The 16,314-nt window shown below is 58.4% G+C and overlaps 1 protein-coding gene across 6 annotated transcripts in view; it reads right to left on the minus strand.

The window, feature by feature from the left end:
- Positions 1-296: 296 nt before the first annotated feature.
- The window catches only part of PRDM16 (PR/SET domain 16), a 314,238-nt gene continuing 298,220 nt past the window's right edge, over positions 297-16,314 (minus strand). For 5 of the 6 annotated variants that reach the window (XM_072819974.1, XM_072819972.1, XM_072819973.1 and 2 more), the window contains exons 13-17: positions 12,284-12,453; positions 11,936-12,110; positions 7,176-7,412; positions 6,135-6,309; positions 297-4,974 (exon numbers count right to left, since the gene is read on the minus strand). In XM_072819974.1, coding sequence (XP_072676075.1) covers positions 4,840-4,974; positions 6,135-6,309; positions 7,176-7,412; positions 11,936-12,110; positions 12,284-12,453 — 892 coding nt within the window. In that variant the 3' untranslated portion in view covers positions 297-4,839. The remainder of the gene's footprint in view (positions 4,975-6,134; positions 6,310-7,175; positions 7,413-11,935; positions 12,111-12,283; positions 12,454-16,314) is intronic. The other variant, XM_072819976.1, reaches the window with a different exon arrangement.

A 16,314-nucleotide genomic window follows, 5' to 3' on the forward strand; every position in this document is an offset into this window, starting at 1 on the left:
TATGCCTTGAGTAGACACACTTAGGAGAGAGCATACCTGGAGACTACCACTGTCACTACAGGGCCACCCAGGGCAGTTGGTGCTTTCCCTGAGCTTGTTTTTTTCCTGGAAAACATGAATAGCAGGGTTCCTTGCCCTGGGTGGTGTTGAGGTGATGGTTTTGCACATCTCAGAGTCTGTCCCCAGGGACTCTGGACTCAGGCTGGTGAGCCTTGCCCCTGGCCAAGCTCCCATCTCAGGGCCTTCCCCCAACCCGGGGGCTTCCACTCTCCCTCAGTGAAGCTCGAGGGCGAGACTGAGAAAAGCACACGGGTTTATTGCATATCAATCTCATGTATAAATTCATTGTCGCATTGGAAAGATTACATTTGGTGTACAGTCCTATTCTACAGCATTAACCTCGAATCAGCTGCTCCTAGGCTTCATCTTAAAGATGCTTCTCTACACAAGTACATCTGTCTTTATCACAAGCATCAAAATGAGATCTGCAGAATCAATCTGATGATTCCCGACATGGGGTGGCTTGTACGTCATCCTTCTCTGTCAGCCGTTTCCACGTTGCTTACGAGCTGCGCTTCTTTCGCGCTAGCAGTTCCGAGCTCCTAGTCTGGAGGACGTAGACCCTAATCACATATTCAACAAGTGCATCTACCGAATTTTCCTTTTCATAAAAATTTCACAAACAGACACAATAATGACCGCTAAACACGAGTCATGCACAGTTTACTTATAACAGAAGCAATTTACAATCAGGGGGACATAGGACATACACCGGCCTCCTTCTCAATGGTTTTTTTTTTTTAAACATTATATGAAAACCTGACATTTACATTTGATTTCTTTTTCAACACTATACAGTTCTAAAAGAAAAAAAACCCAAACAAACCCAAACAACGAAAACAAACGGAACCAAGTCTGTACTAGAACAATGGCAAGAGAGAGATGTGGACGCGCAGGTACGGGGTTCTTGCCAGCAGGTACACACACACACACACACACACACACACACACACACACGTATGCTCCGCGTGATGCGCTCCGACACCGGGGCTCAGCTTCCCTCACCGCGGGAACATGAACGATATAAAACACACCGATAGAAACCTCCGGAATTTCTTTGCTCACAAGTGAATTGCACGTTTGGAAAACTCAAGCTGCCTTTTAGTTTTATTTCATTTTTTTCCAAAAGCGGTAATCCGAATCAGTGACAGAGAGGAAGAACGTAACAAACTGGAATGCAAAGAGGAGAGGGAAGCTCCTGGAATCACGCAGGAATGTCTTGTCACAGTATCACTCGCTGCTGCTGCTGCTGCGGAGACAGGTTCATGGCTTCTGATACCCGGCTGACCTCCACCGACCAGGAGCGGCCGCGGCCTTGCGACCCCAGCCGGGAGGGGCGCAAAGGTGCCTGGCTCTCCTGGGTAGCGTTGCCCCCTCACCTCTCCCCCCGGACAGCACAGTGAATACAGCTCAGTAGATTTCAGTCATTGGGCATGGGGACGAGGGGCATGGGGACAGGGCAGGGGGACCACGATCCAGTGCTTCGAGGCTTCAAGCCTACCAACGGGTGATATGTATTTGGGCAAGTGCTTTGTGAATGCTCACTGAAGAAGCAGCTAGGACAGAGAAGGCCGAGGGCCCTGGGAGTTTCCAGGGCCATGCTCGGGCCACAGAGGGGCTGGGCTAGTCAGGGTCTGGACAGACCGACTGCGCTCCTGCCTTGGACAGGACGGCCATGCGGGCTCACCTGGTCCATGGACCCACACCCAGGGTCCCAGGTGGGCTGCAGGCACATGCACCCTGGGTTCAAAACAGGGGGTCCCTGGGTCTCACTCCTGAAGGGTCCGGTTGGCCAAAGGATCGGCAGCTCTGTGTATCCTACCCGGTTGTCTCAGGAATGAGAGCAGTGGCTGGGGGCTGGTGTCGGCCCGCCTGGGGCCAGGGTCTGAGGGGCGGTGGAGGGGAGAGCAAGGAATCTTCCTTTTGAGCTTCCATTTGGGGATGTCAACCATCCAAAGGAGGAATGCCGTTGATGCTAGACGGCAGGGCCCCAGGTTCACAGGCCTGACCCTGGCCACCAACTGTGGACATGGTGGTCAGCCTGCTGGGGGGCCTGCTGTAGCCAGGTTCCGAGGCTGGGGTCTCAGCATCCTGGCCACCCAGCCCCCTGGCCCCATGGTCCATGCTAGTGCTGCGGCCTGGGTACAGAGCAGGGAGGCAGCTCGCTGTGGTCTGGGGTGGGGGGAGACACCAGGGTGGGGAGGAAACTCCCTTGTCAGGGGTCCAAGGACAGACCCCCCCGCCCAAACCTATCAGTGCTTGGGCCCCAGGGTTGAGTGTCTCAGAGAAATGGGGCTAGCTCTAATTGTTTGCAGGGGGAACAAAAGCGAGGGCTGAAGATGTGCAGGGGGAAGGAGGGCAGAGAAGACTCCGGCCAGGGCCAGCTGAAGCGGATAGAATGCCGCAGCCCGTAGGGCAGCCTGGAGGCGGCGGCCCAGCCCCTGATCTGCTCTGGGGCCACAGGAATCAGCCACTTGGGTCTCCACCCGGCCGAACTTCCTATTTTAGGCAGAGAGAGTAATGTCACACAAAAAAGCACACACCTTATTCTTTAGCAGAAGAAATATAATTTGAGTTTACAGAAACGGGCAGTTGCATCTGAGGTTGACTCTGCAAAGGGGTCCCGTCTGGATGGAGGGGAATATGGAAATCCCACGCAGCGCCCGGCGAGCCTGGCGGTGGAGATGGATGCAGGTGAGGAGGTGAGGGGCTGTGTTTGCAGAGCCTTGCCCACAGGGGTGCACGTGCTCTTCCTTGCCCAGGACGCCCTGCCAGCCTGCAGGTGCGCCGGAGTGGCGTGGCGCCCTTGGCCGCTCCCCCCACGCGGAAGCACACGATTGTCGCTGGCCTGGAGCAGCGGGGAAACGGGGACACGGCTGCTCTGACCGGCCTGCTGCCCCTGGGCCAGCGCCCAGGACCCACGCACCGCCAGAGCCCCATCCCCAGGCGGCCCGCGCCCCTATCGCTTGCATCTACATTCTTTTCTAAGGGCACCTTGGAGGATCTTTTTCTCTTCCTGTTGGGACGCTATTCTTTTTTTTTTTTTTCCTTCCAAACAATAAAACAAATAAATAGAACACTTGTCTTAAATGCAAATGTAACTGAAACTCTAATTTAACAAAAACACGTGATTGTCTGGAGATGGGCAGCAGGATCCGTCCGGGGGCGCGGGGGTATTTGGCACATTAAAAACCTCCCCACTCCCTGGTTATCGATCACACAACACACAACCTTATACACGGTTTTGGTCCTTCACTACATACTTATATTAACATTATTTCTTCACAATAAGAATGTCTAATGCCAAAATACTGTTAAGGAAGAAATAAAATAAGAAAAGAAATGAATTAGAAAAAATTACAAGTTATATACAGATTAAGGTAAATTCCATCAGGGAAAAACATGATTTGAAATTGGCCCCTATGGGAATAATTTAAAGCCCATCCGAGTGGAGAAGCAGACCCATCCCGAGGAGGAGGAGGCGATGGCATCCGTGGCAGGTCCCGCCTGGATGGCCTTCCGTCCTGGAGCTGGTCTGGCAGTCGTGTCCTGGAGCCCGGGGTTCACACAGGCGGAGAGCCTGGCGGCCAGGGGCAGAGGAGCTGCAGAGTGACCCCAGGGTGGCCACAATAGGATGCCTGCTTCCTTCCCCTTGTCCAGATGGGGTGGGTGAGGGTGTGGCTGGAGACGTGGATGCAGCTGGCAGGTCCTGCCTTCCGCAGAACGGCCGTGGGGGGCTGGCACCGGGGTAGCTGATGGGCAGACCTGGTCCGGAGGAGTGTCAGGTGCCTGGCCCCCACCTCTGCACAGGGGACTGGAGCCACCGCTCTCACCTTCCCCATACAATCAGGGTGGGGGGTCTTGCTGGGGGCCACAGGCATGAATCACATGCCGCACACATGCGATGTGTGCCACGGGCGTATCTCGCAGCCTTGGGCCAGCCCAGGATACCATGTCTAAGAATTCCATGGCACAGTTTGAAACTGCTCACAGGAGTGGGCCCCAGGCCCCTCGGTTCTGCTCGGGGCCACCCAGAATCACGTTGGCTTTACAAATACAGTCAGGGATAGAAAATTTCTCCGTTATCTACAGTATAAAGAACACGCCCAGGCACGGTATCAGTTCCCAAGCGGGCTCGGGTTTGCAAAGAAGCTGAGATTTCGAAGCAAATGCAAAATTACTTTTAAAAAACAATTTGCAAGTCATCTTTCGATCTTTTAAAAAATACTGTCTATTTTTAAAACCACATGCTTAAATAGACTCTGTCGTCAATAAGATTACCAAAAGGGTTACTCTTGTAATTCTCATTATAAAAAAATCATTTGGGCGGTCTCCCTTTGCAGAGCACGCCCGTGTCTGTCCGATCCTCTCTGCGACACCACACTGGTGCCCGAAGTGGCCCACTGCCTTCAGTTTGGGATGAAAATCCTGCCCTCACCCACCGGGTTGGTTCCGCGAGGCAGCTCCCAAGCTGCACGTGGCCGGCCTTGTGCTGTACCCTTCTGGAAGGCTGTTCTTAAGACCAATTCTTGGACGGTGGGCCTCCAGGACAGCTCATGGACTCCTGGGAAAAGTTAGAGCTGAACCGTGGTATGTGTGGGGACAAGCGCCAAGGAGTGGTCAACGCAGGTGACGGGGCAGGGGGGTGTCTCTCTGGCCCAGGCCACGCCGCTCCCCGAGGCTCACTTCTCCATCTTCTGCAGCCGGGATTTCTGTTGGGACATTGGGGCCCTTGAGGTTGCCTGGCTTGGGCTCTGACCCCAGCCCCTCCCGGGCCGGTCAGAGGTGGTTGATGGGGTTAAAGGCTCCAGATTCCGGCGTGGCTCCCGTGATGTTCAACCAAGCGTCCAGAGGGCTCTGGGAGGAGGTGTGGAGAGGAGCATCCTCGGAAAGAGACAGCATCATTGCATACGCCTGGCCGGGGAGAGGACGGGGACACACACACACACAGGACAGGCAGGTGAGCCATGTGGCTGAGGGTCCTGCAGATCCCAGGCTGGCCCCTCTCAGGCCAGCCCCTACTTGCCCTCTTGCTGGGCTCAGCCTCTCCCAGATCCAGACTCTCCCCTGGGGCCCAGAAGAGGACGATGTGGGTGGCAGGGCTGGGGGTGTACGTCGCTGGGCTCCCATGCACGAGGGTGCCAGGGTGCTGTGGTCCTGGCTTCCACACCCTGGGGCTCCTGCAGCTCTGTGGGGTACTCCCCTCCTGTGGTTACCTCTCTGCCCCACTCCCACCTTCGTGGGGGCCCCAGGCATCGGCAGGAGCCGACCAGAGGCAGTCCCTGTCTGCTGGGCCTGGGGGCTGCCTGTTTGCAAGACCATGAGGACAGCACAGAGCTACCTGGGGAACTGGGTGCCCGGCTTGTCTGAGCTGAGAGCCGATATATTTCTGGGCCTGGCACACGGCTGGTCCACAGGACCGTCCTTCTGCCACTCGCTGTAGGGCACGAGGCAGCGGGAGGCATGGGCCCGTTGCTCATAGCAGAGCAGGGTGGAGGAAGGCCAGCCCTCCTCCCACCCGGTTTACACCCTGGACAGGATTAGTAAGACACAGACAGACACGCAGACGGTTCTTGCTGAGACTGGGGGTGGGCTGATGGAGACCCCTCCTGTCCAGTGGACGGCAGCAGGGAGCAGGGCCCTGTGGCCACCTGCACTAGAGACCGGGGTGGAGGCATGCCCCGGTCCCTCGCTGACCCTGTCACGGCATGGTGTTAGTGACCGCATCATGGACAGCTTCCTTCAAGAGAGGCCTGGGCTACAGGCCGTTCTTGCTCGAGTCAGAGAGGGAGGGAGGGAGGCCTACACAGCTTCCAGGCTGGACATCTGCTCATGGACGCCTGGACGAGAGCGTCAGTGAGCACCTGGCTCACATCCCTCTGCCTCACTCTCTCCCTGCCCCACCCCTGCTCATGGGGAAGCGGCAGTCACTCGGGTGTCTCTCTAGCCGATGCAATGGCTAGACCTGGTCCTGCTGTGACCCAGGCCTAGGACGGCCACCACCAAAGGAGGCGTGGCTGCCACCTGCCATCTGGCCTGGGGGTGCCGGGAAGGGGGCTCTGCTGGGTACCTACCTGGTTCTTAGCCTGCCTGTACAGTGTCTGCTTTAAAGTCTCAGAATCTAAGGTGGGATTAAGCACATCTTTAACGCCAAACGCTTCCTCAGCTGCTCTGCGGAGATCCAGCCCCTTCCCAAAAGTCGGCATCGGCTCCAAAGCTAACAGACCGCCTGGTTGCTCCTCAATACACCTGCACCAATGACCGGGGAGAGGAGGGCCTGGCGTTAGCTGGTCTGGCCTCTGGCCACCTCTCTGCTGCCCCACGGCCGGCTCCGTGCCTGCATGCACGCCGCGGCGTCTCCACGAGCCACATGCACCAGGAGACAGACACACAGACACACGGACACCTGGACAGAAGCCACACGGATGCAGGAGAGGGATGGACAGAGGGTCACAAAAGGGGGTGAGTACGTGCACACATGTTGCAAGCAGCAGGCGGGGCGCCCTGGTCTGTGGGAATGCAGCACAGATCAGGAGGTGGCTCTGGGGGACCCGGGGCTCCCACTCCCAGCATCCAGGGGAGAGGGATCATTAGCCTCTTGGATCTACAGGACTCCCCCAGGACCATGGGGAACACTGGTAACATCCCTAGTACCAAACACAGGCAGTGGGCAGTTGGGGTTTGTGGTAGGTGGCCCCAGCCTGTACCGCTTCCAACCGTGCCCAGCCCTGCTCTGCACAGCCCGGCCAGGGCCAGAGGTCACTGCGGGCCAAGGCACCAGAGACGATGTGGCTGCAGGCTCAGCTCCTTCTCAGCTCGGGAGGGTGCCTTTCCCTCCCACACTCTGCCTCCAGGCCTGGGGAAGTACGTGTGGGGAGGTGGGCTGGGCCCTGACCCTTTCCTCGGGCTGGGCCTCACCTGGGCTGGCAGGCATAGGGACGCCTCCCGGTCCCACTAGGAGACACCTGCTGGGGATAGGGGTGAGTCTAGAGGGGAGGATGCTGGACTCAGGTGGTTTGAGAGTGAGGTTGCTCCCATGATGCTCAGGCCCCTCCCTGGCCTGGGCCCTGGCACACGAGGCTGCCCATGTTGACCCATGGAGGCCTGGTCCTTACCTTCGGGTGTGTTCAAAGCCCACGGCCAGGGAGGCAGGCGGCTCCTCGTCCTCCTCGTCCTCGTAGGCACCTTGGGGCTCGGGCGTGGGCGACACAGTGTCATCCTGGGACTTTCCTGCCAGACTGTCATCATCTTCCTCCTCTAGTTCCTCCTCCTCCTCCTCCTCCACGTCCTCCGGCTTCCCGCTGGCTAGGCCCGGGCACTGGGAGCTGCCGTCCAGGTCCTGGACCTCCGGCCTGAAGTGACAGGGGAGAGAGTTGGCCTTGGACCCCGAAAGGCCTGAGATTGGGCTCTAGTTGGCTCTCCCCTCAAGGCTGTCCTTACCCCCTGCAAAGCGAGCCTGCATTCATGGTCATGGGGACCTTCAGAGCTGAGGCCCCTGTGGAGTGAGTCAAGGAGAAGAGGGGGCCCACTGAGGCCGTGGCAGGGAGGGGCTTCAGCAGTGGAGCTCCTGTGATGCCAGAGTGGACATCGGCCATCAGATATTCGGGGTGTGTGTCAGGGAAGGAAGCTATGGCCAGTCTGGTGGGGATGGGGGTCTCAAGTGCTGGAGCTGGGGTTGGGCACTGCACAAGGGGTGCCCTTGGGGAGGTTTGCTGATTGACCCTTGCTCATTCCTCCTGGTCAGTCATGAGGACATAGGGAGACTGGCAACCCAGAGTGACAGGTCCCCTCTGCAGATGGAAGGTCTGGGATCCCGGGTTCTGCAGAATGAGGCCTGGGCTGTTGTCAGCCAGGGAAACCTGCTCAGATGAGTTTGTTTCAGAGACTGGTGGCTTCTGTCCTGCAGCCCAGACCCCATCTCATTTCCATCACGGTCACTCCAACTGGTTGAGATTTTCCACCCTGGATTCTTGTTTTTAAAAGGAAGGAATCCATGCTGAGCAAAGGTTGAGGCTTCTTGTTTCTTCCAGAAAATCCACTAGCCCGAGGGCCACCTGGTGGTGTCCAGCATGCAGGTGGAGGGGCACGGGGAGGGCAGCCACATGCTTCCTGAGCCCACGTCTGGGCCCCCATTCCTCCTGGTCCATGCACGGCCCACAGAGATCCATCCACTGCTGTCTGGGGAGGCAGGAGTCCTGCTCTGGGCATCGAGGCAGATGGAACACCCTTCCCTGAGTGAGCACTGGCCTCCAGACCAGAGGCCTGTGCACATGGGCCCGGGAGGCCCCTGAGGGCCAGGCTCTCGGCCATCTCTAGTTTCCCTCCTGGCCTTTCCCAGAGAAAGTAGGAGATGTTGCACCTGCCCTGCCTTCCCAGATAGGCAGTACCCTGCCTGACGTTTCCCTTCTCAGTGGTCACCTGTGCTGCTGGCCTGTGCTGCCTTTCTCCCTGGCTCTCTGCCCGCTGACCTTGCCAGCTCGCAGCCTGTGCCCTCTTTGCAATGTGGGAACACCTCACCCTGAGGATGGGATAAACGGTGCAGGTGGGTGAATTGGGGGCTGGAACTTGGATTATGCACAGCAGGTTGCCCTGAGCACGTCTGATAGAACCTGAGCGTGTGTGTGGTTCTATGTGGGAGCCCCCCTATTTGGAGCAGGGCCCACGGCCTTACTGCCAATCTGCTCATTGGCAGGTGGCCTGCCTCAAGCAGGAGCACCCAGTGAGGGGCAGCAGGACCGAGGGGGGGGTCCAGCAGGCTGGCGGCAGCTCCAGACGTAGGGTACCTGCACGAGTGTCTGGGCCTCCAAACAGCTGCTGCGTGATGCCCCGTGTCCGCCGTGACCCTGCGCCGGGGCCGGGCTTAAAGCAGTCTCTCCTGGTTCTGGAGGCTGGAGCCCGAGATCCTGGCATGGTTGGGCCTGGTTCCTTCTGAGGCAGTGGTTCCTCCTCGGTGCCCCTCGGCTATGGGGACATCTTGCCCCGTCCCCTCCTCTGCTTCACCCACAAAGTGTGTGTCTGCATCCTACTCTCCCCTTGTGACATGGTGTGGCATCGGGGGTCTCCCTGGCGGCCTCAGTTTTACTCACTCATCAACAATGAATTGATTTCAAATAAGGCCACATTCTGAGGCACAAGGGGTTAGGATTTTGGGGGGACACAATTCAGCCCAGGTATTAAATGGGGTGATAGGGCCAGGAAGCCTGACTGTCCCTAAATTCTCCTTGATGGTCAAGAGAAGCTGGTTCTGGATGAGAACTGGATAATGTTGAAATCGGCCCAAATAGAACTGCCAATGTCTCACCACTCAACACAGATTGGTGGATTCACGTCAACCATGATGGTGGCTCTTGCTCCCGACAATGACCCGGGGCATCTCCCGGAGGCTCCCACGACAAGGCCTCAGCAGGACAGGCCATCCAAGTTCAGCTCTGTGGTCAGCTCTGCCCCAGGGCTTTCTGGGGGATTTGGGGCCAGTGTCCTCCATCTGAGCCTTGCTCCCTGTCCCCACCCCTAAGGCTGTTGGGAAAGCCCCACTGAGACTGAGACCTCGGTGGTGAGGGCTACAGTGGTGTGGTCTCCTCTTCCCTCTGTCCCCCTGAGTCTCATGGAGGGTCCCCCGCCTCTTTATGGCTAAGAGCTGGGCCTGCCTCCTGGGCTTGAGGTGTGAAGGCCTTTCTGGTGCTCCTGGAGGACTGTCCGCCCCATGGAGGATGCCACTGATTCTTGTAGGTTCTCCATCCACCTTTGTCCTGGGTGCAGGGAGTCCCAGTTCAAAGGATTGTCTTTAACAGCCAGGACATGTGTTGTGACCCGTCTGTGGGGCTCTGATAAGGCCTGACACCCGGTCCTCTCATCTGTGACTTCTCCGAAGGCAGAGATCACACTGCTGAGACCTGAGGCAGCTCTCAAACAGGCTGCAGAGCTGCCTCAACGGGTCTGGGCCCCACTGAGTGGCAGGGATCTAGGTTCCCGTGAGACCATCATGCCTGTGCCCAGAGCCAAGGATGGACACGGGCACTCTGTCCACCCCAGAGCAGGCAGGCCTGCACCTACATGAGAATCTCCACTGCCAAGCAGGGTGAGGCTCTGGCAAACGTAGCCCACAGCCAGCCTCTCCACCATCCCCTCCTCTGAGCTCACCCCAGCCCTACCTGGCAGGCAGGTGAGATCACCTTCCAGGGAGCATGGCAGGATGTGGTGGCCCAGAAAACGTCCAAGTGTCACATTCCTTTATAAATTGGACAGGCCTTCCCGGTGCCCCTACCTTGTCCTCTAGCAGTACTGCTGCCCTAGAGGGGGCTGTGTCTCCTCAGGACCCTCCTCACCGGCTGGAGGTGGGCAGGGAGGGCGTCGGGTCCTGGGGGGTGGGACACAGAGCTGTGTGAGGGCCAGGGCTCTGGCTTCAGGTTCTGGACCTGGCTTTATGGTGGGAGCAAGGCCCCCACCTCGCTGGGCACAGTGTTCTTCTGCAGAATCAGCCGATTGCATCCTGAAGGCTCCTGGTGTTTGGAGTGTCTCTGGTTTTCCACCAGCTGGTCTGGCACCAGCTTTCACCCAAGGAGACTGTCCTCCTGGGGGTCTGAAGCGTCATTCCAGAAGGGATCCCGGAGTAAATGCCACCTGCTGAGCCTTGGGATCCAGGGCTGTGTGGAACAGTCTCCACAGCTTGAATCTGAATTCTGCCGTTTTCCTGCAACCGTGTGTATGCGTGTGTGCATGTGCATAGGTCTGCATGTGTGTACGAGTGTGTTTGCACATGTTTTTACATGTTTGTGTACGCGTGAGTGTATGTGCATGTGTACACACACATGATTCCATGTGCATGCACATAAGTGTGTGCATTATGACTGCCTGTGTGGCACTGCAATGTATATACATGTGTATGTGTGCATGCATGTATGTGTACCCACGAGTGCATGCATGTGCATGCACATGTGCACCAGTGTATGTGTGGTTACATGTGAGTGTAGAAGAGTTCCCATGCATGTATGCATGCATGCACAAGTGAACATGTGTGCACAAGTGTAAATATGTGTACATCTGAGTGCATGCATGTGTGCACACATATATACACACATGCAGGCATGTGTGATTTTGAGTGCATACATACATGTGTGTATGTGCACCAGTGTATGTGTGTATATGTGTGTGTGCATGCATGAGTAAGTGTACTTACTTATGTGCATGCACATAAGTGTACTCATAAGTGTACATGCACGTGTGGTTTCATGCACCTGTACATGTGCATGTGTGAGTTTGTGCACATGTATATGCACGTGCACCAGTTCACACATGTATACATGTGTGCATGTGTGTATATGTGTGAGCACGTGCATGCACGTGTACGTATGTGCATGCACGTGTGGTTTGTGCACACTTATATGTGTATATGTGCACACGTGTGGGTGCATGTGCATGTATGTGTGTGTGTTTCAAGGGGCAGCACTCCTGTTTGGAAACCTTCAGTGCCTCGGAGTAAACAGAAATGTTCTGAACTGTCAGGCTCTCAGTACAGGTCACGTCAGGAGCCCTTACCCGGCTTGCACTTTGTTGCACATCTGTGACACCCAAGCCAATCAGGCCAGCACCTCGGTGAGGCAATAAGCACACAGTACCCATCACTCGTCAGGGTGCTCACTCTCCTCACCGTCTGCAGACCCAGAGACAGGCAGGAGGGGAGCCATCGCTGAAGCCCCCCCTTCCAGGGGGCAGAGTTGGGGCCAGGACAGATGCTGGCATGCCTGTCAGTCTCCCCTCTGCTGTGCACCCCAGTCCCTCTCAGGGGGCGGGGGCTGGGGTGGGGGTGCCCCTTCTCTGGGTGTGGCCACACAGGTTTGAATCGAGGCCTTCTTGGGGTCCAGAATAGACTTCTTACCGTTTGTCCGTTCGTGTTGATGCTTGGTTCATCTCACTATTGGCAATAAAGTTTCTGATTTCAGAGAAATAAGAGTCTTCTTTCTCATCTAAAAGTGCATGGTTGTCTGACTCGGAGGTGGGAGAGGAGGCACTGGTCCCCAGGTGGTTCGTGAGGACCCCGGAGTGCTGGCTCACTGTGAGGACAGGGGAGCATCAGAGGAGGGGCCTCCCTCAGCTGAGCCCTGTCTTCCCCCTCCCTCCCTTCCCCTGTGTCCCCACTCCCCATCCTCTCCCTTGTCTTCCTCCCCTCCCCTGTCATCCCACTCCCTCCCCTCCTCTCCTTCCACCTGTGCCCCTGGGGCCATACCTGGAGCGTGCTCGTGCTCGTGCTTCTTGAGGTGCCGGTCCAGGTTGGTCTGCTGCCCAAAGCAGCGGTTGCACAGGTGGCACCTGAAGGGCTTCTCCTTGTTGTGGATGTTCCGGACGTGCCGCTGGAGGTTGGAGGAGATGCTGAAGGAGCGGTCGCAGTACTTACACCTGGAGGACACACGCATCTCAGAGGGGCCCCAGACCCCACCCCGTACAGCCAGAGATGGCGCTTCAGCCCCCGCCTGCAACCTGGAAGAGGCCCCCGTGTCCCCCCCACCGTTTCCCAGGGCGTGTGGAGCTGGAATGAGCCCCCCACCTCCCTGCATCTGGGTCCCCAGCTCGGAGGCCCTGCCCTGGGCCGTGTGCTCCCAGCAGCCTCAAGGGGGCGGCCGTGCACTGTGGAAAGACCCTGGGGCGGCGGTTCTGAGAAGGAGGAGACCTGCTCCCAGTGACTTTCCTCCTGGCGGGAGACCCTGACTCTGGCACGAGGAGAGCTGGCCGGGGCCTGGCCGACTGTCAGTGGGTCCTGGGGCACATGGGCCCAGCCTCCCAGTTCATTCATCGTGGGTTCGGGGAGCTGCCCCAGCCCTCTTCAGCACCCGTAGGCGCCCTGCCACGGGGGCTCACTGGTCTCGCCATCTGTCAACCACCTCTGTTACACGGACCACGCGTGACCACACCCTTCGGGCCAGGGTGCCACCAGCCCCACACCATCCCGTTATTTCTGTGCCCCTCTGCGGAAGGTGATCGCCAGCCTGCCCATGGTTTTGGGAAAACCTGAAAAGACACTCCTTCCTCCGGACGCTTCAGTCGTGTCCTCCAGGACCTTGGTGCCCAGAGTGGTGTCCTCTCGGGGCCGGGCCTCGTGCAGCTGCAGCCTTCACTGCCTCGCTTGCAGCCCCGGGGGCGGGAAACAGAGGACCAGCCTCCCAGTTCAGGGAAACAGCCGCCCGAGGGGCCAGAAACGGAGCAGGAGCGAGGGGAGGCCCAGGGAGCCGCGGGCACGTCTGCAGACCCAGGCGGGGTCTCGCTGGGGCGCCAGCGCCTCCTGGTGGCGGAAGTCCAAGCAGAGGCCTCGTAGCCGCTCCGCCGCCCTGGCCTGCGATGGCAGAGGGGATTCGCTTCTGCTGTTTCCAGGTCACACCACGTGTGCCGATGTGGGCGAGTGCACACACATGTTGTGTGTGCGCATGCACATGTGTCCCCGTGCCTGGGCTTCAGCGCGCCTCCTCGGGGATGCTTCGCTGGGCGTCAGAGGCACGTGAACCTGCGAACACTGTCTACGCATTTATTTTCCACCTTTGGAGACAAACAAGCTTCTGCAATGGGACGGGAGGCAGGTGGGCACAATCCTGGCCCGCTGAGTCTTCAGGAGCCGGTCTGCACAGCAGGTCCCGGCAGGGCGCACACGTGGAGGGTACCAGGGACCTGTCCTTAGTATGGAGCCCGCCCCCCTCCCCACCCCGTCCTGATCACACCAGCACAGAGTACAGGCCCTGCATCCGGGCCACAGGATGGAGCAGCGCCCGGGGTTGGTGCCGGGGCCGGACCAGCAGGGCCATGTAAGGCTGGCCTCCGAGGCGCTGCCCTGTGACACCTGCCCAGGCGTCTGGCCAGCACAGAATACCAGGGGCCCCTGAGGCAGGAAGATTTCGCCCCTAGAGGCCACCGGTGCCTGCAGGGGTGTTAGTGCTGTGCCAGGAGGGGCCCTTTCCCTGCCCGGAGGGGCAGCTTGATGAACCTGTCCTGGAAGCCCAGGTCCTGCCTCACGGCCCCCACGGGGCTGGTGGTGGGGCCACAGGAAACAGGCAGAGTCCCTACTAGTGGGGCTCCAGGTGGCTCCCCTACCCCCCATACGGCTCCAGAGCTCCTCTCTTCGTGTCTGGACCTTCTCCGCCACGGCCTCGTGGACTCTGGTTTCCTCCATAGCCAGTGGGCAAAGAGCCGTCTGTGATTTTTACACGAATGAAGGTCCTGGGCCACAGTCCTTGGCCTCCTCTTTCCATCGGCCCAGGCCCCCTGGGCTTGGCTCCGGCTCCTCAATGGGCCCACTAAGCTGTCTCCAGGCCCCCAGGAGCAGGGGGCTTTGGTCATGGCCCCTCTTCCCGCGCCTTGTGATGTTCACTAGTTCCCAAGGACCCGCCGTCCTGGAAGCCTACACGTCCTGGAAGCCTGCACGCTGTTGGCTGCTTTGTCTCAGCCTGCCCAGGGACGGAGGGTTGAGCCCTCTCCACCATGGTCCATCTCTCTCCACCACAGACACATTCTAGCCCCCACAGTGCCAGGCTCCCAGACAACTGTCCTGCTTCTCAGGGCGATGGCTCAGGAAGGACCAAGTGCAAGGCCAAGGTGGTCTGGGCACTCACCCTCTGCCCAGTCAACTGGCCTTCCCAGGGGTCCGTCCGCCTGTGTGCTCACCCGCACTCCTGGGGCCCGTCTGTCTGTGCGCTCGCCCGCACTGTGCATGGCATTCCCTGCCTTGTTTCTCTGGGAAGACAGGGACCTTTTGACAGGTTCCACCTAACACAGCCTCATAAACTCTGAACGGTAGGAGTCCTGAGGAGGAGATGGGGTTGGGCAGGATTGTTTCTTGTTACCAGAAATGGAGTTCTCTTTCCAGAGTCGTGGGGGTGAAGAGCGAGCAGGAGGGAGCCATACATTGGATCTGCTCACAGAGAGCCCTGAGTGTGGCCCTCTCCTGGTTCTAATCTAAATAAATGGCCCAGACAGAGAAGCCCATTTGGAATTTAGGGGAGCAGTGAGCCCTGGGCTTTGGGGGAGCAGAGTTCTCTGAGCAGCTGGGATTTGCGTTGTAAATAAGCTGACAAGTGGCTAGTGAAATTTATGGCCTCGCTGTGTAAAATAGCACGCCACTGCACCCGCTGCGACAAGGAGTGACCGGCCGGCCGCGGCAGTGTGCAGCAGAGCGCCTGGGGAGGACCTTGCCGCGACTGTGGCCCCCTCCCCCGCCAGGGAAGCCCGGGGGTGGGGGAGGGCACAGTGTCCTCCACGGGACCCAGCCTGCCACACCAGCTGTCCCAGGGAGAGATGCTTTTGGTCATTGTGAAAGCAGGGGAAGGGGAGGAAAGAGGAGATTTTTGAAATCCAGCCCTAAACACAGAAGTAGAAAAGCAAGGGGACAGGTTTGGGCCACCTGAGGGGATGAGAACTGCCCTCGCTCATGGGGAGGAGACCAGCCGCGGATGGAGAAGCCCATGTCCCCAGAGCCAGAAGCTCATGTCCCGCCAGGAGCATGCTGGCCAGCCTGCGAGGGCTAGCACCCGGAGCATGACCAAGGCCCCGCCAGGCAGCATCCAGGAGGGACCCCAGGCGTGGCTGCCAGGGAGGGTGCAGGAAGCAGCCCCCCACTCTGTTCTTGAGTCCGGCATTCTGCTCGTCCAGCCCAAATTGTCACAAGCCCTACCCGCCGCAGCTCTGAGGCAGGACAGTGAGTCTTCTACTTTGCAGCCAAGATCTCTGAGCTGAGGACACTGGCCGGCGGGAGGTTTGAGGGTCCCTCCAGGAAATGGTCACACGAAAGGGTCTTTCTTTCCCAGGGCCAGGGCTTTGACACACCTTCAGAGTGATTTCAGGTCATCTCCGGCCAGGACTTAAGAGGAAGAGTGTCCCAGCATTGTGTTGTTTGTCACCCTGCAGCCCGTGACGAGCCCTGGCTCCTCCTGCTTGCAAGGGTCGGGTGCACACGGAGTCGTGCACACATTGGGCCCAAAGTGGAGCTCACGCCTGGCAGGTAGCGGGTGGCTGGGAGGTGAGAGTCAGTTTGCCAGTGGTGGGGAGTCCTTCTCCCTTGGTGGGGCCTGTCCCCTGGACACACAAACTTTCCTCTTCCAATTTAAATTCTTCCAACGACCAAAGGGAGCCCAGAAAGCCCCAGTGATGTCAAGGGGAAAGCCACACACGCCAAACTCCCCAACTCAGGGCTGCCTTGAGCCAGATAACGTCAGGATTTGCAACGCAAACTTTCCGAGCAATCATTGTTACGCAAGTCGAAACTCACAGATTGGAGAG

This window comes from Canis lupus, chromosome 3 (assembly GCF_048164855.1).
Source record: "Canis lupus baileyi chromosome 3, mCanLup2.hap1, whole genome shotgun sequence".
Taxonomy (NCBI): Eukaryota; Metazoa; Chordata; class Mammalia; order Carnivora; family Canidae; genus Canis; species Canis lupus.